This window comes from Phaethon aethereus (assembly GCF_964289735.1).
Source record: "Phaethon aethereus genome assembly, chromosome: 15".
Lineage (NCBI taxonomy): Eukaryota > Metazoa > Chordata > Aves > Phaethontiformes > Phaethontidae > Phaethon > Phaethon aethereus.
The window spans coordinates 1172713-1198170 of NC_138591.1; the positions used below are offsets into that span (position 1 = coordinate 1172713).

General features: G+C 56.6%; 1 protein-coding gene across 2 annotated transcripts in view; it reads right to left on the bottom strand.

Annotated features, from left to right (window-relative positions):
- Nucleotides 1-25458, bottom strand: part of PRKCB (protein kinase C beta) — a gene marked incomplete at its 3' end in the record, with an annotated part of 124253 nt that overhangs the window by 9797 nt on the left and 88998 nt on the right. For both annotated transcript variants that reach the window (XM_082006714.1, XM_082006713.1), the window contains exons 10-16: nucleotides 23339-23512; nucleotides 19063-19154; nucleotides 18075-18137; nucleotides 15908-16046; nucleotides 12317-12397; nucleotides 11937-12044; nucleotides 5290-5430 (exon numbers count right to left, since the gene is read on the bottom strand). In XM_082006714.1, coding sequence (XP_081862840.1) covers nucleotides 5290-5430; nucleotides 11937-12044; nucleotides 12317-12397; nucleotides 15908-16046; nucleotides 18075-18137; nucleotides 19063-19154; nucleotides 23339-23512 — 798 coding nt within the window. The remainder of the gene's footprint in view (nucleotides 1-5289; nucleotides 5431-11936; nucleotides 12045-12316; nucleotides 12398-15907; nucleotides 16047-18074; nucleotides 18138-19062; nucleotides 19155-23338; nucleotides 23513-25458) is intronic.

Here is a 25458-nt window from a genome sequence, read left to right on the forward strand (position 1 = left end):
ATGCCACGGGCGGCCGCCGGCTCTCGGCCACATGGCAGGTTTTATTCCAGCGGCCAAGGCCCAACTCTGCTGGTGTTTCAGACGCCAGGTCTGGCCCGCGTGCATGACGAGAGAGCAGGAAGGGTCCACGCCGCTCCAGACGGCAAACAATCGCTATCTGCAGGAGCACCATCTCCAAAGCTTCCGACATCAAGTTCCTTTTTAAGGGACGGGAGACATGCTGTATGAATTTGTTCATTTATCTAAAGCCACCATGTGAAAAATCTGCCTCTTTTTAGTACTCTGCTGATGTACAGGCATCATTCCGTCCTGAATGGAGAAAGGGGGAGGGTGGGGATTTATCTTACATAAATCCCCAGTGTGTCCTGTCTAATATTTATAGCCAGCACAGAAGGACTTTTTCTTCAAGCTGCAGAAATAAAACTGTCAGCTTAGAAGATAGCCTTTTTATTTTATCAGTTTCTAGCTTGATTTCAAATAGAGACAAAAGGTGTAATAAAATATCTTCCATTGATCCCCAGGATGCAGAGATCATAAAAAGCCGAGGACGGCTGTTCTCCTGCTGCGATGAAGCCCTCGCTCCCCGCGCCGAGGAGAAGCGGTGGGCTGATCACGCCCTCCATTTCCTGGCGTTTTGGCCCAAACCAGCGGTAGAGCCCCAACCCCGCCAGCCTTGCGGGCGTCCCTTGGGCAAGTTGGACCCTCCTGGTGCTGCTCGGGGTTAGAAACCTGGCTCCTCGCCACCCAAGGGAGCGTTGGGCTCTCGGACGCTTCTGGCAACAGACGCATCAAGTTCGGGGGAATTTGGGTCACAGCCTGAAGCTGGGGCCACGTCAAGGGCGCCTTGGCCGGGGGGAACGATGGTGCTTTTCATTCCTACGTGTCTGGCTAGCGATCCCCGACCCCAGCTTAGGATGCTCCAGCCTCCATCCTCGCTCCAGGCAAAGGCTGGGAGGATTCGCTGCGAGGGCTTTCTCAGGCAGGGCCCTGGCTTTCATCTCTGCCCTGCGAACAAAGGCAAGTTTCCGCCCAATATGCTGAAAATACCGGCTGAATAATCAGAGGGGAATCTCAGAGAAAGCCTTTACAGGACCCCGGGGCTACGAGAGCAAACCTTGTCTCCATTGCCAGAGGAGATGTTTAACCTTAACGCATCGGGCTGCCTCCCCACGGCATGCTCCTGCCCGCTGTTGGCCCCCTCAATCCTTAAATCTCATCCACTTAGGAAATTACTTACGCAAACATCTGAACTCACCTCGTAAAGACCGAAACTAAGGCTACAAAAATGCACATGCAGGGGAACCGGATTTTTTACAAATCTGGGTCTATAAATGGCATTTCAATATTAATTAATTCAATGCAGTTAAAGGAAAATTAATTTATGCAATTAAGATTATTAGATTAAAAGCAATTTTTCTAAACCACTGTCCCGTTGTGAGTAATCCTGTGCTCTGCCGTCTGATTTCAATGCTTTCGAAACGAGGAGACTTTTCAAATCACTAGGCTTTATGTAAACTAAAGGAGTAATTAGATACCCAAACCAGTAATTATCTCAATAAGAGACAGAGAAAGCAGGCAAGTGTAAATACACTTCCCAGGGTAAATGCAGACCCACGAAAGGAATTGTTATGCACAAGCCAAACCAGGGAGCAGCCAAGCACAGCCCCATGTCAAAACCGCCGAGTTTCTGCACGCCAAAGACAGCCCAGACCCTGATCTGTCTCGCTGACGTCTCTGTGATAAAGGTTAATCAAGCACAAAGCGAGAACAACACAGGAGCTCTTGGGAATTTGTTTCCAGCTCCGGTACAGAAGACAGAACTGGCAAAGATGCTTCTGTGGAGACCAGGTGCGGCGAGGGGACTGCCGCGGAGATGGGACCGCCGCGGAGATGGGACCGCTGCAGCGAGGGGACCGCTGCGGCGAGGGGACCGCTGCGGCGAGGGGACTGCCGCGGAGATGGGACCGCTGCGGCGAGGGGACTGCCGCGGAGATGGGACTGCTGCGGCGGGGAGCGGCGTGGCGGCAGCATGTGAGCTGCCCACCTGGCTGCTCTGGAGCGGGACCTTCCGTGGTGCCTCCCTTTCACCTCCCGCACCCGCCTGGCCACAGCGCTCACGTACGCCAGAGGAGTCTTGGTGCTACTTGAGCGATGAGCACGCAGGAGTTCACGGTACCTTTTGACAGGCAGGGTTTTCTGGCGTGATGCTAAAGGCCATCTGGACGGGGCTCTGCTCGCCGCAACTTCTGCTGACGGGGCTGACGCGCTCGGGCCCTGCACGCTGCTGGAGCGCGGCAAGGCTGCGGGCATTCGCGGGCCGACGCCGAGCCCACATTTGCGTATTATTCTGTATTTGGAAACTTTGGCTTGCAGACAATCTCAGTAACCTTTATCGTTAGAGAAGCTAATTTAATTAAAAAACCCCCAAACAAACGGGGGAAAAAACCCAAAAACCTTAAGCCAAGGAAAAGAGCCAGGCTAGCACAAATAACCGGTGCAGCAGGCGCTCGAGCCCCGTGCGAACGGCTGAAGGTCAGAAGCAGTAAAGCAACGCCGTTCCTTCTGACCCACCCAAGTACATTCTGAAGGTGCCCAAACCCAGATTCCCGTTTCTGTGCTGCTCTGATCTGCACTCGCAGCCGGCATGGAAGGAGCAGCGTTTTCCAGCCCAGACGCACCGCTGTTGAAATATCAGCTATCAGCAGGTACCTGAGTTGTCTTAATCCTGCCTAAATCCTAAATCAACTGCGCCTACCTTTCTGTTAATCTTCCTTCCTATCAAATGGTGAATTTTCCACGGCACCAGCCGTTGGGCGAGGAGCGACAGACGGCAGTTTACCGTCCCCTTCCAAGGTCCGGCGTCCAAAGGGTTTTTAAAGAAATCAGATGTTTAAAGCAGGACAAAATTTGCCCTTTTTAAAACATAAAAACAGTAAGAAAGCACTTTTGACAGGATTTAATTGTTTTTAACTGTAAAATACCAAACAATAATGCTACGCCACAACCCATGGCAAAGAGCTTCCCTGGGGCTCTGCTCAGGAAGAAAGGGCAGACGCAGAGGAGGGACACAGCGACAGCTTCGTTAGCAAACGAGCACGGGGGTGAGAAACAGCAGGAGTCAGGGATTTCCGGAGAAACGGGCTCCGGCAGCGCGAGGCCCCGGTGCCCGCTCCGCGCTCCCGAGGGGCTGTGGCTGCGGAGCAGCGCTCCCCCCGCGGCGGGAGCTCACAGACCACCCCCCTCGTCTCTCGGCCTCCTTTGCACAAAGGTGGGAGCCCCCCCGAGCCAACCAGCCGCGGGGTGTACAAACAGCCCCCAGCACTGTTGCACTATCATACTTCGGTATCACAGGTACCGCCGCTTCCCCGCAACGCCCTTCCTGCACCGCCTGAAGATCCCGATCCTCCCGAGGGAAAGGAAAGCAGGCCACCACTCCCCCTCGGCACTAACCATCACCAGCTGCTTCCCAGCGACCCGGCCTCCACGTTTCTGCGGCGGCTCAGGAGAACCGGACGATTTCCTCCCGGCCGACGCAGCGGGCGGCCTGAGCGCGCGCCGCGACCGCGCAAGGCCCCGAGGACAGTACCCCGTGTCGCTTCCCGCACGGGTGCTCGCTTCGTAAAAACCTTTGTCTGAAAGGAAAACACGCGGCGCCCAGCGCACGCCGGGCACCGCTGGCGGCCCGAGGGCGAGGAGCAGAGCTCCCCGGGCGGCAGCCGCTCCCCATCAATGCTGCACGCCGGCAGGGAGACGAGGCTGCGGCAGCTGCCGCCAGGCCCAGCTAACGGGCCGTTTGTTCCCGTTTGATCAGTCGAGCAATGAGCTGTAGAAGGGAAAGGGCCGCTAGAGCAGAGGCGCGTTTAGAGGGAGGAGAGCTAATGGAGCCGAGCGCCCTGCACCAAGTGGACTCCCACTCCATGTTTTCCCTGAAAGCAGAGTTTTTCCAAGCACTGAAGGGGTCCTTTCAAAAGACCAGGTTTGCTGTAAAGCGGAGGAAAAGCAGACGTGTCCAAGGTTGTTAAGGGCAGCGGGGCAGGGGCAGTTAAATACATGGAGCATCTATGGACTCCCGAGTTGTGACCCAGGGTGATGGATTAAGAGAGCATGAAATGTCCTCACCTCAGTCACTGGGCATAAATACCGGTCCGTATCAGCCACGTAAATCAGACAGTTTTCTGTAAAACACCAGTGCCCAGCCAGGGCACAGCAGCTAACAGGCATGCAGGAGGCGAAAACACGAGTAAGTCTGTGCTCGAGGACCTGGGCCACCGCGGAGAGACTCGGACAAAGCCGTGACCCCGCCAGTCCCAAGAGTGGCAAAGAGAAACAGAGAAATCCAGGGAGCGACGTTCCCGTCCCCAAGTCTACATGGCCTCTGCTGCCTCTCTCGGGAAGGGCAGAGACCCCACAGGCAGCGAGACGCGGCAAACCACCGCGCTGGGGGCACGGGGCGAAGCCCGTACGCAGCCCGCGATGAAACCCGCGCGTGGCTCGGGCCGCGCCCCGTGCTGGCACAGGCACTACACGGACCGGTGTCACTGCAAAGGCGGCTGGACCAAGGATTCGTTAAGTAGTCTCATCTTTTTTGACAAATAGCTTTCAGACTACTCATGCCCCCACCCCAGTTTCGCTGCTGGCAGCTTATCTCCCCCTACGGCCGCGTGCTCCGCGAGCCTCGCGCTCCCAGCACACGCAGCCCCTCTCGCCGGTAACAAAGCAAGGCAGGGACGGGAGAGAGCAGCCGGGTTCTCCTCACCGCAGAGCTCCTGTCCAGCTGCGCCAGCGCCCGCCCGCGAGCCAGGCTCCAGCCTTTCACCGCTTTACCTCGGAGAGAAACTGTTGAGTGAAACACAGCTTCGTGACCCATTCAGACAGACCACGGTGCCAAGCTAGATGTTGAAATAAAGTTTAGATTAAAAAAAGAAGAGACCTGTTCAGCTTAAGAAAAAAGGAGAGAAAAAACCAACAGGAAGGCTGGCCCTGGGATAACAGACAGACAGCACTGCAACGCAGTTAAATCCGCCAGCTAAACACGTGGTGCTCCTGCCCCTGCAAGCCAGAGCGAGACGAGGCGTCCGAGAGCGATCTGCTCACAGCAGCGGCTTGACACGTGCCAAACCTGGGGAGACGTGATCTTCCGAGCAGAGCGCGCAACGGGCAGGACGAGCGGCGTCTGCATGCACGCCGGCATGTGCGCGCCCACCAGCGCGAGCGGGAGAGACCGTGTGGGAGAGGACCGGCGTGCAGGAGAGCGGGAGGGGGAAACATGCGTAACGCAGCCACACTTACAGCCTTTGGCTTGAAGGGAGGCTGGATCTCCTTGCGCTCCAGCTTATCCCAGTCGATGTAGCGGAAGAACGCGTGCTCCTTGATGTCCCGCTCCCCTTCTGGGCCACATCCCAGTCGCTTGGCAGGGTGCTTGGTCATCAGCTTGGGGAGAGGAAGAGAAGAAAAAGAGTCACTCAGAGTATGGCCAGCTGCTTCCCGGTCCGCTCTGAGGAGCCCCCAGGGTGCTGCGATGCCCGGCTGGGCAGCCTGCGCCACGCAGCCGCTGCCCTGGACGCCCACACCTGTGCCCGGACCCAGGCTCCCATCCCCTCCGCCGGCTTTTGGTGCTCAGAGGACAGAGGGAGCAGGGCCAGGGCCAGGGCAGGCTGACAATGGCTTACGACAGCAGACCAAGCAGATCGCAGGTACATGAGCACTGGGTGGGATGAGCACATCCCCTTTTCCTCTGGGAATGAAATTGGTTCACCAGGAAATAACGTCAGGGTGCTGGCAAACACCCCCGCCCGCCGCCGCAGTCCCACCAGCCTGCTACAGCGGCGGGAGCAGGATGTGCGCGAAGCCGCTTAGCAGTCCCTTTGCTGGGTAGCGACCTTCTCGGCATCTGCGTAACTGGTTTTAAAGGCCACTGCCCATTGCAGATGAACAATGTGCCCTCGGAAACTCTGGTCAGCTCTATGAGCAGAACCCCCGCTTCTGCGGCAGCACAGACGAGAGGCGCGTTTCTAACGCAAGAGTCAATTTGGTGGAAAAAAAGTGCAAACAGTCCATTAATGTTGTTTATCATCTAAACTCCTTTTTTTCACTGGCTCAGTAAGTGAAATGGGCCACGGGAATTAAAGCGGCTGTACAAACATTAATATCCTGGGGGCACTGTCTGAGCAGTGTTCGGAGATCAGATGGAGATTCCAGAGATTTGTAAGACGTTGACAAGCACGGAGAGAATATGAGCTGTACACCTGCAACAAAAGGATTACTTTATTAAAAGCAGGGCAGTTAAAGCTGATCAGAGGTGTGCAGAGGTTGCAGCAAGCCTGACCCCTTTCTTGGGGCGGTGGGTCTGCAAGAGACCCCCGCTGCCGTCCCGCGAGCCCCCGGGAGGGACGGGGCACCTGCAGCTCTGCCGGGAGGCACTAACACTCCAGCCGGAGCGCCCAGACACCTCCCCGCTGACCCACCCCCGACAGAAAAGGCTTCTATAAGCAAGCGTCTCTTCTGACAAAAGCAAACGCATCAGCCCACGTGCCGGGGCGGCAGGCAGCCCGCCGTGCCACGGGCAGCTACCGAGCGCCCGCCAGGTCCCGCGTCCAGGCAGAGCTCCTCCGCCCCACGGCGCGGGTGGCTTGACACATGTCAGCCCTGTGTCCACGACTGAACACCACACTCGCTCAGGGAAGCTGGTCTGTAACAGCAACGCTACAAGAGGGAGCTGAAAGCAAGGGAAAGCCTGGAGAAAAACACAAACACAAAAGCACCGAATGTGAAGTACGAGCGGAGCCGCTAGCCGCCCTGCTGGCAAACGGCACTACGTCCACGGCCGGCCCGCTGCGAAGGCAACCTGCAGCTGAAGGAGCGATGGAGCGAGGCTTCCTCAGACCAGCATCGTGCCCCCGGAAAGCCCGTCTGCAAACGGCACGGGCCCACAAGGCTTCGCAAGCGGGGCGGGCGACCATCCGGCTGGCAAAGGCTGCCGCTGCTCAGGGCGAGGATGCGGCTGGCGTCAGCACCGGCCCTGCCGCCCCCGTGCGAGGAGGCCCGCCGAGCCGCGGCCGGTGCGCTGGAGAGGGAGGCCGTGGGGCTGCGAGGTGGCAGCAGAACCAAAAGCAAGACTTGTTTCTAACTCGTGCTTTACCTTTTTTTGGTAAATAATAGTTTCCCTCAGTATTGCAGCATGCAGCCCTTTATAAAAAAATAATAAAGCCCAGCGTAAGAACACCGGGCGGAAGACGCTACGCGTCTTGGTCTCCTGAACGCGCGCAGCAGCAGCACGGACAGGCAGGCGGGGCTGGACCCAGTGCTGCCGGCCCCTGCCAGGAGAGGGGTGCGGTGCCAGCGGGCGCCGCTGGAGCGTGGGCTGGTGGCCCTGGGAGGCAGGGAGCCCCGCCGCAAGCTTACGGTCCTCCCGCTGCCAAGGCCGCACAGCGAGACGGGCGACCCGCCGGCCCCTCGGCGCCACTGGGCAGCTTTCGCATCACTCCCCGCACACGGACAGGCGTCTGTCCGCCCCGGCTGCGGTCCGTCCGCCCTGGCAGCCGGCAGGGCGAAGCCGTCCCCCGCTGAACCTCGCCGTCCCAGGGCTTTCGCTACATCCACTTCCAGCTGGCCCGGGGTCAGCTAAACAAGAGGGTCTCTGCATCTCTGCGGGCGCCGGAGGTGCTGTGCTAAAGCAGCAGGATAAACAGCATCCTGTGACTCAGGGGAGGTTTTCCTAAAGCAAGTCCCCGACAGCAACGCGAGGCTCTGAAACGCGCAAATAACCCGACCTGGCGATGAGGCTGTCGTGCCAGGTAGCCGAGTTTGCTCTCGGCACCCAGGAGATCGGTTCGTGGGCCTGTTCGGTGAAGCGCCGCTCCGGAGCACGCCGACACACCTCCAGCTTTGCTGCCCGAGCGCGTTCGCGGCGAGGGCGGAAAGCAGGTCTGTGCCCGCAGGACCCGCGCCTCCGACAGACGAAAGCTCACGGAGGCCTGTGCGTAAAATTCAGCTGCGGGAGCATCTGACAGCGCGCGCCGGGCGGGTCGCGGCCGCTCGACCGCAAAGGAGGCGTCGGCGACAGGGAGGGTGCGGCCCGCGGCGGCTGCGAAGGCCAGCGGTGCCGGCGGGCGTGCGGCTTGCTGCCCCGTCCCCACGTGCCCCCGTCCACTCCCCGGCTCTCTCCCGGCGGCCAGCAAAGCCGCCGAGGCTGCGCCGTGCCGGGGGTTCCCGAGCGGACCCTCCCCGGCGGGGGGGCCCGATCGCCCCATATGCGCCCAGCGAAAGCGGCTGCATCTCTGCTCGCATCTGCGGAGCCTCAGCCACCGCGCTGCCCTGCGGCCGCTTCCTACCCCCCCAGCACAGTCTCTGCTCTTTTACTAATGAGCTTTTCCAGCCAGAGCCCAGGTTCCTACCTGCTGCTTTACGCACGCCCGCCCCCCAAATCAGTGCCGCCATTAAACCCCCGGCCTGCTCGGCCTAACACAAAGGCACGCCGACTTCAGCAGCGCAGCCCATTAACGAATCGTAAAAGATTTTCTGCTTCACGTGCCTGCCTGCAAAGCTGAACAGGGCTGTACCACAGTGCAGGTACTCAGTATTTTCACTATATGCATCCAGAAATTAATTTTTCTTGTTCTCTTATTGCGCTTTTACTCATGTGAACATGAAGGCACCATCTGTTATTGATATACAGGACCCCATAAACATGCAGATTGATTCTCCTGGCTTACGTAGGACAATCAGTTAGCTTTGTTTGTATTAAACAGAACAAGCTGATTCAATCCCCGTACTAAGGCAGCGAAAACCCGCCCGGCTTCTGCAGATATGGAAGGATGCTTTAGACCAAGTCACCTGCAATGGCAGGTCGGATGTTTGCAGCTCAGATACGGGTTTGGACTCAACCGCTTTGCTGAAGCGCAGCTTGGGGGTTTTTTGTCTCTGGAAGGGCAGCGGATGCCGCACGTTCACGGGCTTCATTTAACAGCGGCACATTTTGCACCAAGAGGCAAAGCTGATCCAGATGATCTTTGTCCACGTTTGATGAGACCGCGCGGCTTACGGGCGGCAGCTGCTGCCGAGAGCTTCCCGTCAGGCGCCGGCCCCTCCGCCGCCCCGGCACAGCCGTGCCTCCGCGGCAGCACGTCCCGGCCCCATCCCAACCGCAGCCTGGCGTCTCAGCCGCGGTCGGAGGCGGCAAACCCCTCGGCACGCGGGAGCGCTCGCCATGCGCGGCCCTGGAACGCTCCCACCTTCCAGCCGCCGCCTTCCTACCTACGGCCGGCGAGACACGGGCACACCCGCACCGCCGAGGGCCGCGGCGCAGCGCCGGGCAGCTGTTATCTGCTTTTCTCAGGCAGCACCAGCAGGGGAAACAGCACTCAAAATACCTTTAAAATAACTTTACTGTGGAAAACTTGCCATTTTGTGCCGTTGCTACCAGGCAGGGACCGAAGAGGGAGCTTACATCCACAGGCAATCTGTTCACCCGGAAAGGGCTGCTTTGCTCAGGCGCAGCCAAACCCCTCCACACGGGACGGAGGACGGCCGACGGTCCGCGCCAGCGCCCGTGTGCGCGCACGCACGCCGCTCCGCGCGCCTGAAACGGGAGCCTGGCTCCCGATAACCGAACGAGGAGAGCAAAGCTAAGCCATCTGTGCCACGGAAACAACCGCTCCGACACCAGCCTTTGGGAAAAAATGCGAGTCGACAGCAGAGGAGGGAAATGCTCCATTTGCTCTGCTAATTGATGCTGACTGTCGAGTCAAGGAGCAGGGTTCTGGCGAACTCTCCATTTTGCTTCCTAGCCAACTATCTCTGATTAACGCTTGTTTCTTGGCTCGGGCCGATACAAGGCTTTCAGGATCAAACGCTTTCATCTCCGAGCTGTGCAACAGCAAGTGATGACTGGCACCGGCATGCCAGAGTGAAACCGCGTGGGGACAACAAGATTGTGTTGGAGACCACGGCAGTGAAATACCAAACCTTCACATGTAGGAGCAGAGGCTTCTCCAATCGCCTGTTCCCTGGACGGATACAAGGCTGGGTTCGTGCCCTCCTGGAAGACTGACCACGTACCAACACAACCAGCATGGCGCCTGCGGTTAACCGAGACATCTTTTCCTGTATTCCAGGGGAAAACGTGAATACTTTGTTTCTCGCTTATTGATGGTTCTTAAATACCGCATCTACTTTAATTAAATTTTCTGGTGTAGCGGTTTGGTGGCAGCAAGGAATGTCAGAAGGTTTTGTGCGCTTCCCTGAAACAACAGTTGTAAAAACGGAACCACCACTTTGCTGCAAAAAACAGCCAGGAATTTATAAAGAACCAATCCCTCCATGCATGGCTAAATGTCCTCCCATGCAGCCTCACATTTCCAAAAGCGAGAAAAGCCATGACAGCTACACCCAGCAGACGTTTCACTCGCGGTCTTGTCTATTTACAGCACTCACATTTTGACTGATGCAACAGCAAACAAAGCTGACAGTGGGATTCGTCCCTGTTCCAGCCTCCGCTCCCTCACACGTGCCGTTCCCTCGTTATCCCTGGGGATAACGACCTGCAGCATCACAAAGTGTCTCACCTCCCCGGCTCGGCCAGGACCGCAGCGGACTTCGCCCTTATGACCCAAGCGACAACAGCAAGAGGGATCAGAGAGGGCGAGGGAGACTGTGGAAATTATCCCTTCCATCACCAGCGTGGTTTCTGAATTAAGGACCCCGTGTTACTTCGCTCTGCGGAAGGTGCGCGCCAGCGGCCCGGACAGCAGCGCCTGCAGCAACTCCTCCCCACACCACAAGCGAACGTTCCTCCTGAGCACCAGCTCCGAGTCCTGGCAACGCTGGGAAGAGGCTTTGAAATGCCGCAGCGGGAGCGTTAAGCGCAAGATGTGTCATTTGTAGATAGAAACACTATTTTGAGATATAGAACATTCAGATATTTTAAATATTAACTATTAAAAGCAAACTTTTTTAAATTCCTACACAAACACATATTTATAGCCCTGTTTGACTGGCTGGCTGAGATGAGGCTCAGTCCCAAGCAGTAACCATATGCATAACATCGGGACCTAGCCAGCCTTTATTCATCACAACCCTAATTAAATTCAGACTGCGTTTAACTCTTGCCTGGGCGCAGTCCATAGGGAGCTTGGGACACTGGGTATGGCAGAGCTCCGCTGCAGATGAAGAGAGGTGATAATGAAAATGCCGCCTGACCCAGCAGAGACACACACCAGCGCTGAACCTCATGAGCCCTAAAGGGCGACTCATCAGAGCTAAATGGAAACCTGTGCAGGATGAAGGCTTTGCATCTGATCTTCAGAAAACTAGTTAGAAATCACATTCTTTTTCTCTAGGCGTCATTTTTCTTTTCATGCAAAGATGCATACAGCTCCCCTGTTGTCACCTAACCGAAGCGTTCAAAAAACGTGCGGATGTGGCACTTTGGGACGTGGTTTAGGGGGCGTGGTGGTATTGGGTTGACGGTTGGACTTGATGATCTTTGAGATCTTTGCCAACCTTAGTGATTCTGCGATTCTGTAAGAGGGAGGAGGGGTCTCTGGGCAGATGCTCTCAACTCCCACATCCCACCCAACACTCCCAATTCCCTCCTGATCTTCACCTGAGCAAAGACAGCCCAGCCCTCAAGTCCTACTCGCACTTCTGCTCAGCATACTGTACCGGCACAGAAAGGATCTAGGTGTGGTGTTAGTTTTAATTGTTCTTAGGACATCTACACAAGGTAGCACCAGTCGGGGTCCCAGGAGCAGAGAGCAAGGGCTCCAGAACGCAGCCAAGTTTTGGCCGCTTGACCCCACGCTGGGAGCCGGCAGCCGGGACCGGAGCAATGACAGGCTCGGGCCCCCGCGCGAGCAGGGCTGCCGGAGGCGCGCAGACAGCGCTGCGCCCACCGGCTCCGCTTCCCCTCCTCCCAGAAATCGAAGGCCAGCCCTTACCCCTTTGCAGATTGCCACTGCCTCCTTGGACATGGACTTGGGGTAGGCTACGTTGTGCTCCATGATGGACTGGAAGAGCTCGTCTTCATCTTCCCCCTCAAAGGGAGCCTAGAGCAAAGCAAACAGCGGTTCAGCAGCTTTCCTTGATCTCTGAGCTTCCATTTGCTGCCGTGATCCTCAGCTACGAAACCAGTCCCGGCTGCGGCGCCCGGTGCCTCGTGTCTCCGCATCGCAGTCCCCAGGGCTGCGTCCACCGCTTCACCTCCAGCAGCGAGGAGATGACCCCCAGCATGTGCCAGCAACAAAACAGATGACACATCAGGATATGCTCGCAACGGAATTTAACACAATCCCATAAGAATCAATTAAAATTCAATTACCTGGCCAGCTAACATTTCATAGAGCAGGACTCCAAATGCCCACCAATCCACAGACTTCCCATAGGGCTGATAAGCAATTATCTGGAAACAACACAAACAGCAGGATTACATTCCCATTTTTAACCTGTTGACAATGAAAACTAATTCCAAGCTGTAGTCCAGGTCAAAAGGACATGGTTATTTACTGAGACGCCAGCCCCTGAACGGTGGAAAATCGCAATTAGAAACAGAACACACGACAGGCAACGGGTTCAGTAACTTTAAAAAATCATCAGCCCTCAAATGTGCACTAAATAGTAGAAAAAACCCAGAATATTCACTGTGAGTTGAGACAGTTCCATTCAGATTCAGACAAAACTGTAGCACAGCTGCTGTGCTCTTGCAGACGCGTCACAGCCGGGCGCGTCGGAGCAGGAGCCGCAGTCGTCCTTGCTTACCCTGATGCACCGTGGGATTTTTTTTCCCCGCTTCAGTGCAGCTGGTTTGAAATAACACCACAGAGTTTGCCCCTCCGTGCATGGTACACGGCCCTTTAAAACAGACTTGCAGTAGCCAAAACCCGCGGTGTTTCAGGCTGCCAGTTTGCTTTCTATTATGTATTGCAGAATATCCCTCACAAAATAACCTAATACCTGACGGCCCTGCCCTGACCTGAGCAATGTGGTTGTTATGGAGTTAAAATGAACGGTGATACAACTTTGGGGTTTGGGTGGTTTTTTTTTTTTAATTTAAAAGTATCAACATTTACTTTGGATAAGGCACCAAAACATGAGTTTTTGTATTTTCCCATGATTTATTCTGCGAAACCTTAAATACCCCGAATTCCGTAATCGTACGACCCTGCGGCAGAGCCACCCTGCTGACCCGCCTCTGCGGAGCAAGTGACCTCACCCGTGCGCGTGGGTGGTCTGGGGTATCTACAGCCGAACCCCGCCGGCAAGCCCCCCCAGCCAGCCAAGACAAGCGGCTGTTGGCGAAACGGACCCAGCCCCGGACCGTCCCGCGGCGCCTCTGCCGCCGAGCTCCCCGCGGCTCGAGCGCACAGCGAGACGCCGGGTCTGCGCCCTCGGCCGGGGGCTGCTGCCAGAGGCCAGCCCGCTCCCTCCCTTCAGCACGGGCCCCCCACCCTCCAGCACGCCGGGGCGCAGCGGGCGGCTGCGGCCACCCCTGAAGGGCAGCGGTGACAGGTCCGGCCCAGGGACCGCAGGAGGAGCCGGGTCCCGGCGGCTCCTTTCTGCTTTGACGGGTCTTTCAAGCGCCGGTTTATTTGCCGGGCTGCTGCCGCCGGGCGTCATCTCGGCATTTGGGGTTTGCCAGGCCTCGGGCTTTGCCATCTGTTACTTAATGCAAAACAATTACACAATTTATTCATCCTAATTACGGATTTCTATTCTGCAAAGATTCCTACACTCAAGCGGCAAATGCAAACCGCACGCTCATCACAGGAGAACGTCCGCGGCCATCCGGCCCCACAGGTCTGCTCCTGCCGTCGCCACCCCCGCTCCCGCCCCAGGCTCCCGTCCCGCGGCTCCATGGCTGCGCGTGACGCTGCAGCCCCGAGAGTCCTCACGTTCAGCCGCCCCTGCCCCTGCCAAAGCCCCCCGCAGCCTCCAGCGGGATCCGACCAGGAGGTATTTCAGGGTGCAGGTCAGGCGCTGCCACCCCACCTAAGAAGAGATGAGTTCCACCCCGCGAAAGCATCGGCGCTGAGGCACGATTAGAGAACAAGACCGACGCCAATCTTCTCTCCTGCCCTGCTCCCGGTCCGGCCGCACGTCCGAACGCGGTGACGTGACTCTGAGCGCCTCGACATCGTCTTGCGGTCGGGCCAGATGTGGCCTGACCCTTCCCGCTGAGACCAGGCGTTGAGCTTCAGCTCTGAAACCCCTCGACCGAGCGCGCTTCAAGTTCCCCCCGCTTCTTTTTTAGAGGAGTCACGAGCGCTCTGGGAGATTTTCCTGGGAACTGTGCAGGCCACACAGGCCTTTAACAGAAATCAGTACTTAGAAGAAAGCCTTGCGGAAAAGCGCGCTCCGCGAATTGCGGCCGCCGGCGCCACGTTAGGGAAGGTCAACACCCAACAGCTGGAGAACGTTTCGTTCAGAGGAAGCGACACGCGCGGGGCGATCCGCAGGCGGTACCTGCCGCCGTGGCACGCAGAGCTGTACCTCAGAATAGAAAATGGGTCAAGCGAGTCACAGGACGTTTTTACCCTGAAGACACGTTGGCTTGAGAACGCTGCAGCTTCCTAACGGGAGGGAGCACGGTCCAGCAGCAGGGCCCCGGAGGGGAGCTACACGCGGGGACCCCGGCTCTGCGCGGGCCCGGCCCGGCCACCCAGCAGGAGACCACGCCAGACCTGCGTCCCCGTTTCTACGTACAAAAAGGGGATGTGCATATTCACTCTTTTGAGACCCACTGGTAGGAGGCTTTAATACCATTCCGGGGTACCGTAGTGATTTGCACCCGGATTTCCCACCTTCTCTTTTTCTTTGGGAAAAAAAAAAGTAAAGCAAGCAGAAGAAAATTAGAGTTTAAGTGATAATGCTCAGGCAAATACCAAGAGAGCCGGTTATTTGTCCTGCTCTGAAAGAGTATTAATCACACAGAGCAACTGAGCGATGCACCGAGAGGACGCCAATATTAATCTTGGTAGGACGAGGGTATGTAATACACATTTGAACGAGTAACTAAAAACCTCTCTGGCTGCAGGAAAACACAATGTAGTTTAGCTTACGACTGCATCTAACTGTGTCCTAGCAAAGAGAATCTCTTTCTCTAAAATATTTAAATGAATAAATATTAATCTCATCACTGAAAATTCAGCAGAGTGAGAAGGTTTTAGAGGAGTATTTTAGCGTTAAGGGAACAGGCGTTTGGGAATAATTACCTACCTGAATTTCACAAGTCTGACATTAAATTGCACCCATACAGCACTTCATGTAGGTGTCATACGTGACTCCCATCAGATAGGTAATAACTAAATGCAAACCAACGTTTGAGTGATCTAGAGCTGTGCACAGGGAGCTCTCCTCATCACAGCCCTTCCTGCAAGTAGCAAGCTGGAGCGATCTAAAGATTCCCACTTCACATGGAAGTATTATCCACTAATAATTCAATTTTTTCCCCACCCCGGTCACGTAGCGCTGGAGGCAGCTGTCGCATGCGGTGAGGGGAAAAGCCAAGCTCCTGGGCTCATCTCTTCCAGCTGCGAGGAGCAGCCCTCGGTGGGTTTGAGCGTGCCAAGATCAGACAGGCACGGGAACGCCAGCGGCACGGGTGTGGGAAAAACACCCGGCGAGGGAAGACGTTGCAGGGAGACCATCAGGGAGGAGCTTCTGCGCCTTGAGGCAGAAGCCGGGCACGCAGCCGAAAGAGGCAGATCCAACATCGCCGCTTCCTTCAGGGCAGCTGTGGGGCGACGCCTGCGGGGGACGGACAGTGCCGAGGGGATGAGCTCTCCAGGCAACACTGAACTCTCCAACGTCCCCGCTGCAATCAGAAAGCTGCCCAACGCAAAGTCGTCCCACGCGAAGGCGCATCAGACAGGCTGCCGAAACGCGTACGAGGCAGCGCGTCGGCATCCCCTACCTCAGGCGCAATGTAGTCTGGAGTGCCGCAGAAGGTCTTGGTAGTCACCCCGTCCCAGATGTTCTCCTTGCACATGCCGAAGTCTGCGATCTTTATGTGCCCCTCGCTATCCAGCATCACGTTGTCCAGCTTTAGGTCTCTACAAAGAGAAAGCAGAACACTGACGCAAGAGACCACCCGTGAAGCCACCCAGCAAAGACACCAGTTTCCTGACTCCAGGTGCTCTCCTGCAGGAGAGCTCGGGCTTCGTCTCACCCCCAGACTCTTTGCAGGATAATGTTTGGGGAAATGAGTAAAAACAAGTCAGAGATCTGCCAGGATGAAATGTTTACTTCCCTTTTAACCCCAAAGGAACACCATGCTGGGCAAATGGCTCGTAAGCGTACGATGGAAAACACTCTCATATAGCAGGGAGACAGATTTAATAGCATTTTTTTTTTTGCATCTCTGAAAGTCAAAGTGTACTTAAAGCTCAGCAGCAATGGAGAAGCACCTGCTCAGCAGAAGTCCCTGCATCACCTATGCTATGCTCCCCTGTAAAAATACAAATCAACATGAAAATACAGATCAACCATGTTTCTTTCTGATCCTTGCCCACAGAATCCATTAGTTATGCCCAACCTTGCAGGAGCTTTGCTCTTTAGCCCAAATTGCAGAGGCGGTTTCAGCTGTAGAGCTCCCAATGCGACTCCCAGCCCGGACCAGCCTCTCCAGAGGCGGGTGCTCCAGCCCGAAGGACAGTTCTGTAGCAAACACTCAGTATTTCAGGCGCAATTTATACGTTACCAGCCACGGAATTACCACGCAGTTCTGTCATCTGCGCCATTCCTGGCTTATGTTCTGTACAGTAAAGCACCACTCAAAGGTCTCCACTTCCACATTGGCGCACGCCCGCAAGGTCTCCCTTGCCCGAGGGCGACATAAGCACAAGGCAGGTGACAGGGCGGCACGCTGGCGCAGGCGCGAGCCGCGCCCTGCCTGCGCACCGGCCCGGCCGGCCGCGGCTCTGCAGCTCTGCCCAGCCGCACGCCTCGCCCGCGGCAGCCGCCGCACGCCGCGCGGCCCGGAGCTGGCGTGGAGGGCTCGCCCTGTCTGCGCCAGCCCCCTTAGAGACCCCGGGCTGAAACACCCCATGGGGAACAGCCTGCTCAGCAGAGCCACGGGGCTGCACGGCGCACGAGGCTGAACTTCATTAAGGAAGAGCCCAGTAAAAGGAACAGCGTAATTTACAACTTCTTGCTGTTTTTTAAAACTATTTTTTCCAATTGTTGTGTCAGTGCTTAGAACCCTGACTGGCCAAAGGCAGACGGACACCAGCCTGGATTTGGATTCGGAGGGAGGAAGGAAGAAGGGGCACTTGGGACCGGCAGACCTAGAATCTCTCTGCAGCAGCTGATGGCAAAAAAATTCCCTCACGTCAGGTTTGCTCCACTTCTTTCATCTTCAGAGCGGTCTTCAGCATCTCGTAACTTCAGCAGCACAGCCGGCATCTCTGTCTGCAGAGCGGTTAATGGTATCTGACACTCATCAGGATGCTCTGCTCTACCTCGGGCTCTGGGAATACTCCCAAGCAGGGACGAGCCGCCGTACAGCAGCTTCAGCGCTCAACCAGAGCCCGGCCCGGCACTTGGCAGTAACCTGGCTAGCTCTGGAAGCTGTGAGCACATCGTGAAGGGAGAAGAAGTTTTAGTGTCTGAACCAGAAGGGACAGACTTGCGCTGCAGACTGCGGAACAAAGCCATTCATAAGCACTTACTCTAACGCTAGCGGTAAGAAAATAGTGCCCTGCGGCAAAGTATGTGGCTCAGAACCAGCCCACGCTGCCAGTGAGCGTTCCTGTCGTATGGAGAGAAATGCGTGAAACAGAGGCAAGAGAGGAATCAAAGCTGCCTTCCTGAGTTCTCTTTCCTATAAAACTGGGGCGAAGACAAGCACCGTCTCAAAACCCAGCGACGCCACGAGGCTCCCAGCTCTGTTGTGGGTGCGCACAGCCCACGGGAGCTGCCAGACCCCGCCGTGGCACGAGAAGGGAGGAGACCCCGCGCCGGCCGCCGCTCCGCAGAGAGGGGCTGCGGGAGCCCGGCAGAGCATTGCCGTCGCTGCATCGCTCTGGCTGTGGCTGCAGCTCTCTGGGGGAGAGAGGAGGAGGAGGAACTTGCTCACCTACCGATATATGATGCCTTTGCTCTGCAGGAAGAAGAGGCCGATGGCTATTTCTGCTGCGTAGAATCTGAAATGAAAGATTTAGAAGGAAGACTGGTAATTAAAGATGAATCAAAATGAAAACCTTTCAAATCCAATCGCACTAAACGAAACGCATCGGGCATACATGACCAAAGGTTAAAGACGGCCACAACATAAAAACACCAGACAAGTCTCACACGAGAATGACACAACCCAGCCTCCGCTCGCATGGGGAAGGGATGTGGTCAGGTTGCTGTGGGCTAGCAGGGGGCTGTCACTTCTTGTTACGCAAATTCTCATTAAGCGAGAGCTGGGAACCGCGGCCGTTCGCTACTGTGTGCTGGCAACATGGCTTGAAAAGTTATCTGTCATCGCGGGGAGGCCGAGGGGGTAACACGCACTGCCGCTGCTTTCTTTGAAGACTATTCTGGGTCTCAGAGGATTCTGCCAGAGCGCAAAACCGGGTTCAAACCTACCCGGGCCACGCTCACTGTTTGTGGTTTTTATTTAAGCACATGAAGGCTTTCACGAGCACATTCTGCTCTGTCCGCGTCACAGGGAGCAGGAGCCAAAAGGCACCAGTTAACACTCTGGCTGGCAACCCCAGTAGAGGAGCCGAAGACCCAAGGTCCCTCTCAGATCCTGGGGAAGGGCATGGGGCAGAGCTCCCGGCTGCTGCCGCTCTCTCGCGGGAAGCCTCCAAACCTCCCTGCCTGGAGCTGTTAGGAAGGTCAGCCGTTTACCTATCAAGTGCAATGCATCCCAAAGATGATCTGGAGGCACCAGCATCCTTGGCATCTGGCAAAGAACCATCTGGCATCTTCCAGATCCTGCTGACCTTCCTTTCCACTCCCTTTCTGCCCAGGGCTTGCGCCACAAAAGCCTGTGCCTTGGCCTATATTTCCAGCTACATGACAAGGGGACATCAAATACCTACCCCGAAGGTGCCAAACTAGGGCTACCGAACTTACACAGCATGTGGCTCTTTAAACCTCCCGACCTGCTGGATCTGGTACATCAAGTCCCCACCATTCACGTATTCCATCACAAAATACAAGCGATCCTAAAGAAAAAAGGCAAGTGATAAGCAGCAGAATTATTGGAGCAGGGAATCTGCAGGGGTCAGAAGGACAGTCCATGGCAACCGACAGCTCCAGATTTTATTTTTCATGGCAACGCAATCATCACCTTTGCCCTCCCCAAGGGGTGCAGGCGGAGCTCGTGTTCATACGGAGCCCCCAAGACAGATACACTAATTCCTTTCCGGTGCTCTGGACTTAAGGTCTGCACCTTTGCAGACAGATCTGATGGAGAAGGCAAGCGAAGGAATTCCTAAACCAGAGGCTTTTCTCTTCCCATTAATAGATTCGCTCTCATCCTTCACTGAGCCCCTTCTGCAGGGTGTTTGACCCGACGGCTCCGTGCTGGTATTTCCCCAGGCCCAGTTAACAGAAGCACCGGCGAGGCGAGCGGCTCCGACGGGGACCAGCCTCCGGGCGCAGGCGCCGACCGGCACGATTCGGCCAAGCACCAGGAGGGACGAGCGACATTCCCAGCTCGCCAGCGTCGCCCGCTCCCCGGGAGCGGCCCGCGGCACGGCCGGGGCGCACGTGCCTGCAGGGGACCCAGCAGCCCCCGCCAGGCCGGGGAGGCAGGAGGCGGCTGCAGAGCCCCCCAGCCCGGCAGCCTCAGGACAGCCCCTCTCCGTGCTCCTCCCAGCCTGGTCCGAGGCACACTTACCGTTCCCACACGGTTAATTAATTAAGTGTTAAGAGTAGAACAAACGGGTCAATCGGTGACTTTGAATCAATTAAAATACTTGCTAGCAGGTGCGAGCGCAGCCACCTGTAAGCACACACCGACTTTGCGTCTGATGTGTAATAGGCACTGGGCTTTCGTTAATTAGGACTCTCCAGATTAAAGCATCCCTCCTCTTCCACAGTGTGGCAGCCACGTAGGTACGGACTGACGAAATTCCCAGATAAGCTTCTGAAGCGATGCCCCTTCCTCCGCACCGCGCCGTCCCCGGAAAGCCAGGCCGCGCGCGGGGGCTCGCGCCGTGCGCTGCCCTGGAGCCGCGGCGACTGTGGGGAGCTGCAGGGGCTCGTGCACGCAGCACAGCTCCTGCGTTCGTTGCCGGCATCGGTCCTGCTGGACGTAAGCCCCATCCTCCAGACAGCGCTAGAAATCGGAGAAAACATGGGTCACGGGAGCTACGGGGTGATAAAGAAGGCCCGAGCTTTCCCACAAAGCTCAGAACTGTGGATTAAAACAACAAAAGCAGCTGGATCTCATCGAGCCGCGCTTCGAGCAGCGCTCTCGCGCCAGCCCTGCCCGTCCTCGGACACGCAAGAGTGGGGCAAGCGGGAGCTCCGCACCAGCGACGCCTCTACCCTGGGGAATCCGCGCCCTTGAAATGCCACTTTCCTCTGATGTTTCACGGCGCTTTTTGGTTTTTTAAATGGGAAATGGCTGTGAAGAAAACTCTGCAAGCCCACCAAACCCAGCAACCTGACCCTGCCAAGAGCGCAGGACGTTTCGGGGGGAGGGAAAAGGGACGGCTCCGGACTACCGGCGTGCAAGCCGCGGCGGGACACAGACTGCCATCCGAGCGGATCTCGCTGCCAGCAGGCACCTGCGCGCCCGTCAGTTATGGATGGGAACAGCAAAGCGCCGCGTAGCGTCAGGCTCCAGTCACCGCTCTTACAACGGGCAACTTTCGACAGCCGTCAAAACCCAGCCGTGGGGCCTGGACGCGCATGAGCCCAAAGGCATCGCCGGGCTGGCCCCAGCCCCGCACCACGGGGGACACAACGGCTGGAGCGCTGCCCGAGCTTCAAGTTGGCAGGGTTACGTCAGAATTCGTAATATTTCCCATTCCTCATTTCCTCCTTAAATACATCTTGCCCTGCTTTTAAGACAGCAAGGACAAGGAGCCCAGAAGATAGGCAAATGGGAGCATTACCCTAACGAGGACTACGGAGTAACTGGGGTAATCGGCTCCTCCACCGCGGCACGGTGCAGCCCGGCGCCGCGCAGCGCACCCTGACAGCGGGGCAGCCTCAGAGGCAATTAAATACGGTACCTAAGGGGTGATCAGGCTATGTAAAACATGTGGCACCGATGGGATAGAAAAGAGATTTTGGCTTGTCAGATGACTGGGCGTTTCGGAGATACCCCTCTGTAAACGACTGCCTCTGCCACAGCGTCGGCCCAGTTCGGCGGTAAGGCACGGGGAGGCAAAGTCACCTTCAGCAGCCACTGCCCCGCTAGTCACCCCGCGACGGGAACTGGAAAGCGGAGCCGTATCGCGCTCATTCGCAGCTGCCTCCTAAATATATCGATCAGCTTCAAGGAGGAAGAATATTAAAAAGAAGGTCTCTTGACACAGCCAGCTGAGCTCTAAAAGCAGGATTTGAGCTTTCCTCATTTGGGTGGAGAAGAGAATGCTGGTGCTTCAGAATAAAAAAACCATCATGCAGAAAGCAGCCAGATGGCTGGCCAGCCCACAGGCTGGAAGAGAGGGATGGATTCGGAAAGCTGTCCTGGCTCCTGTCTACAGCAGGAAAGCACGGGGTCTGTCCAAGCCGGGAGCACCCGAACTCGCTGAGCAGCAGCAAGTTACAGCCAGTTAAATACCCCTGCAGAGACTTGCATGGAGCTGGTAAAACACCCCCTTCCCGGGGCAGCCGGCGCTCCTCCCAGTGCCCTCCTCCTAATTAACCGCTCGTTTGGTCCATCTCCTGCCCGCCTCCACGCTGCGAACGAGAGTCGAAGCCAGGACAACAGCCGAGCTCCCCGTCCACCCGTTATTCATCATTTCTCAGTGTGGCTGCTGCCGTTGTGCCTTCGCCGCTGAGCCCCAGAGGGACGGGAGGTTGTCAGCGAAGGCATGGCTTACCCGGGGACACGCGGGGACACCGCGGGACAGCCGGCTCCCCCCCGCGCAGGCTCAGACCCAGGTCCTTTTCAGGGCAGAGCACCCCCAGAGCCCTCAGCCGGAGCAGCACGGGGCTTCTCCCATCCTTCAGACCCACGCAGGAGCTCTCTCACTGCTCATCTTCACTTCTCTTTAACAGGCAGATTTAGGGCTTTTCTCTCTCCCACCAGCCACTGAACGAACAGCCCCGGCTGAGAAGCGTGCTCAGGACCGTGCTCCCAGAAATCAAAGTGCTTTGTGCCAGCGTTTGATAATACGCCCTGCTATACATTTTGATTACATTACAAATACGATTACTATTAAGCTACTATAGGTCTGCCAGGAATAATCCTGCGCTGACTCACTTCAGATGCCACAGAGATGCTCTGCGGAATAGCTTCTCCTGCCACATTTTGATTACTGTGCTGCAAAGCCGGTCCGCAGGCTTTAAATACACTGAATGTATCTGGTAAATGAAATTCCTGGGACAATATTAAAATGTAATCCTCCTGGATAGCATTGTCACCGTTCTAAAGGACTCCGCTGATTCCCTCTCCCTGCTCCCGCCGACACGTACCTGGACGTGTTCCTTCACGGGCTGCTCGACGGCCGGGCAGAGGCTGCTTTAAAGGTCTCCTGTCCCCTTCCCCACTCCCCCTCTCCGCTTCCCATTTGTACAAACCCAACTGCATGCCCATTTCAAACGGAATTTCCCGCGGTTTGTATTAGGTTTCACTCTCTACCCAGGTTTTTGGTCACAAGAATGAATCCTGAGAAAAAGCGCAGCACTTTGCCATCGAGTCGTAGCAGACATCAGGGGCTGGGCAATCACAGCTAACGCCATCAACAGCTCCCTGATGAAAAAATCTCAGGGGTGCAGATACCGTCCATCACTGCCTCCAGATTTAACACACGTACATTTTGTTCATGAAGGCACTTTTGCAAGCAAACTGGGTAAGTTGTGAGGTTGCCAAGGCAGAAAATACATGGCTGCTTTTGCAAGTGCAGTGACGTATATCCAGAAAAGAAACATGAATAAAAGCAAAGGTATGTTTTAGACAATCTGAAATAGGTGACCGGGGCGTAAGTCCCTACAGCTCCACTCACACAGATCCCGGGCGCCCTGCAGCCACCCAGAAAGGCACTGGTCCCAGCTAACTGGTGACACTGGGTCTCTCGAAGAGGGTTTCTGCCCACAAACTCAGCAGTGAAGCCAAGCGACTAAAATCCATTTTGCAAAGTGTCAGACTCCCCCGGCTCAACGTTCAGGGCCCAGCAGGGTCCCCAGTCCACTCTGCCCAGGGACTGGCTGCGGCACCGGCACTTACCATCGTCTGAAAGCAGGAGTGGAGCTGGGTCAGGAACGGAGGCTTCCCGGAGAGAGCCAGGACGCGTTTTTCAACCATCGTGCACTCTACGTCGTCATCCTGGATAACGACGTCCTTCTTCAAGATCTTAACGGCGTAGAGCTCATCTGTGCCCTTCCTCTCTGCCAGCATCACCTGCACGAGGGAGAGGACACACGCAGGATAAAGGAAAACGTGGACCTGCAATGTCTCTAGCTTGCCACGGCCAAGAGTTCAAAATAACAGTTTGCAAATTATCCTGTGGCTCCCATTATAAGCCTGAAAAGAGATTCAGGTGCCAATAGATGCAGAAAGCTACCAGTGGTATTTCCAAAATTCTTTAGGAACCCCAGGTCTAACAAGTAATGTACCTACTTCCTCGCCACCTCACCCCCGCGAGGAAGCCAGACCGAGGGCTTTGCTGACGCCCGAGTCACAGACCACCCTTCACCAACTTCCCCCCCGCCCGTTCAGCACCCTCAGGGCGCAAGCAGCATCGCAGGAAGGCGGCAAGAGTTTGAACACAGAGTCCGTCAAGTTACGAAACGGTAAAAGCTTAAAGTGGAAAAGAGTTCGTATATAGCCCATATACAGAAAAAAACAGCGAGGTTTTCTCCGCCTCGCCCACAAGCCCCCAACATGCTCAGTGATCAAAACCCAATTATGTGCCCGTCCGTCACCCAGCCAAAGCCCCTCTCGTGCGGAAGAATCTATTCAACCTCCCATTTTAAACCAGTTTCACCCATTTGCAGGTTTATTTATTACAGTAAATGGGATGCACTGCTTCTGCTGGTGCAAACTTCCCTCGTTAATCACATCAGCCCCAGGGAGGATCCCCAAACCATTCCACCATGCTCTATCAGCGTAAGCTGCTCCTCGGGCTGCTGACAAACTAAACAGACTCCGAAACCACGCTTTGCTTCCCATTTTTCCTCCTCCCTCTCTCATCACGTTAGATCCAAGTGCTCAGTGGAAATGCATTGCTTTCCATCGGAAAGAGCCAGCTGAAATCCTCCAGTCACGTCAGGAGCAGGAGTTTGGGTATTTTGAAAGCACGTTTCGAGAAGTCAACATCACTAGGGTGGAAGGGAGATGCATTTCTGGCTGTAGCAGACCGGCAGAGGAAGCGCGAGCCGGTCTCACAGATGACTTCTGAAACGCTAAGGGCAGCAGAATTAACCCTCTCGTCGGCCCCTGCAGACGACACGGGGCCGGAGCCCCGCGCTCCCGGCCGCAACGCGCCCGGCTCGCCCGCGCAGCCGCGAGCCTCCCCGGGATGCTGGAGCCGGGGCGGGGCAGCCCTCGCCGGGGTGGGGGTGCAGGCGGCGGCGTGCCACCCCGGGGCGGCCAGGCAGGGGACACAGCCCGAGGACCGGGGACAAGGCAGGGGACACAGCCTCGGTCCTCAGTGCCCACACCCTCGTTAGCGACAGCGGCAGCAGAATGGGGAAGGGCGCTTACTGAAAGCACGTGGCTCTGGCTCCTTTCCGGCGCCTGGCCGCGGCCCCGGAGCGGCTGGCTGTCCTCGACACGCTGCTTGTCAGGATCAGCCGCGAAAGGCACCGGGGCTCCTCAGCGCCAAGCGCTTTGGAGAGCCACTGACATTTACATTTTCGTCGGTGGGGCCAGGACTGCAGCGGCCGCACGCCGCGCTCATCCGTCGGCAGGGCTGAAAAGCCTGACTGAAAAGACTGAGCGTGTCAGTGGCTTCGGTAACCGATTTATTTCCCTGCTGATGTTTGAAGGAAGTTGAGAACCCGCAGCCCGGAGCAGCTCGGCGTGCTGCCGTGACGCAGCCCAGCAAGGCACAGGCACTGGGACCGGATTTGTGCTTCATCCTTTCCCGCTACCAGCTCCCTGAGGCGTCTTGCAACAGCCCTTTGCAGCGAATCGACGAGCTGAGCTCGCCCGAGCGCCCACGGGCACGGGCAGACCGGTGCCCTGCCTGCAGCCCCAGGGCAGGGTGCCAGGGGAGCGGCCGCAGCGGCTTCACGTGGAGCCTGCGCCTCTGCCCTCCCTCGCGATTCCGCGCAAACCGAACCGTTTCGGTTCGTCGCCTCCGTTTACCTTCACCATTTTTACACAAGTCACCGTGCACAGGT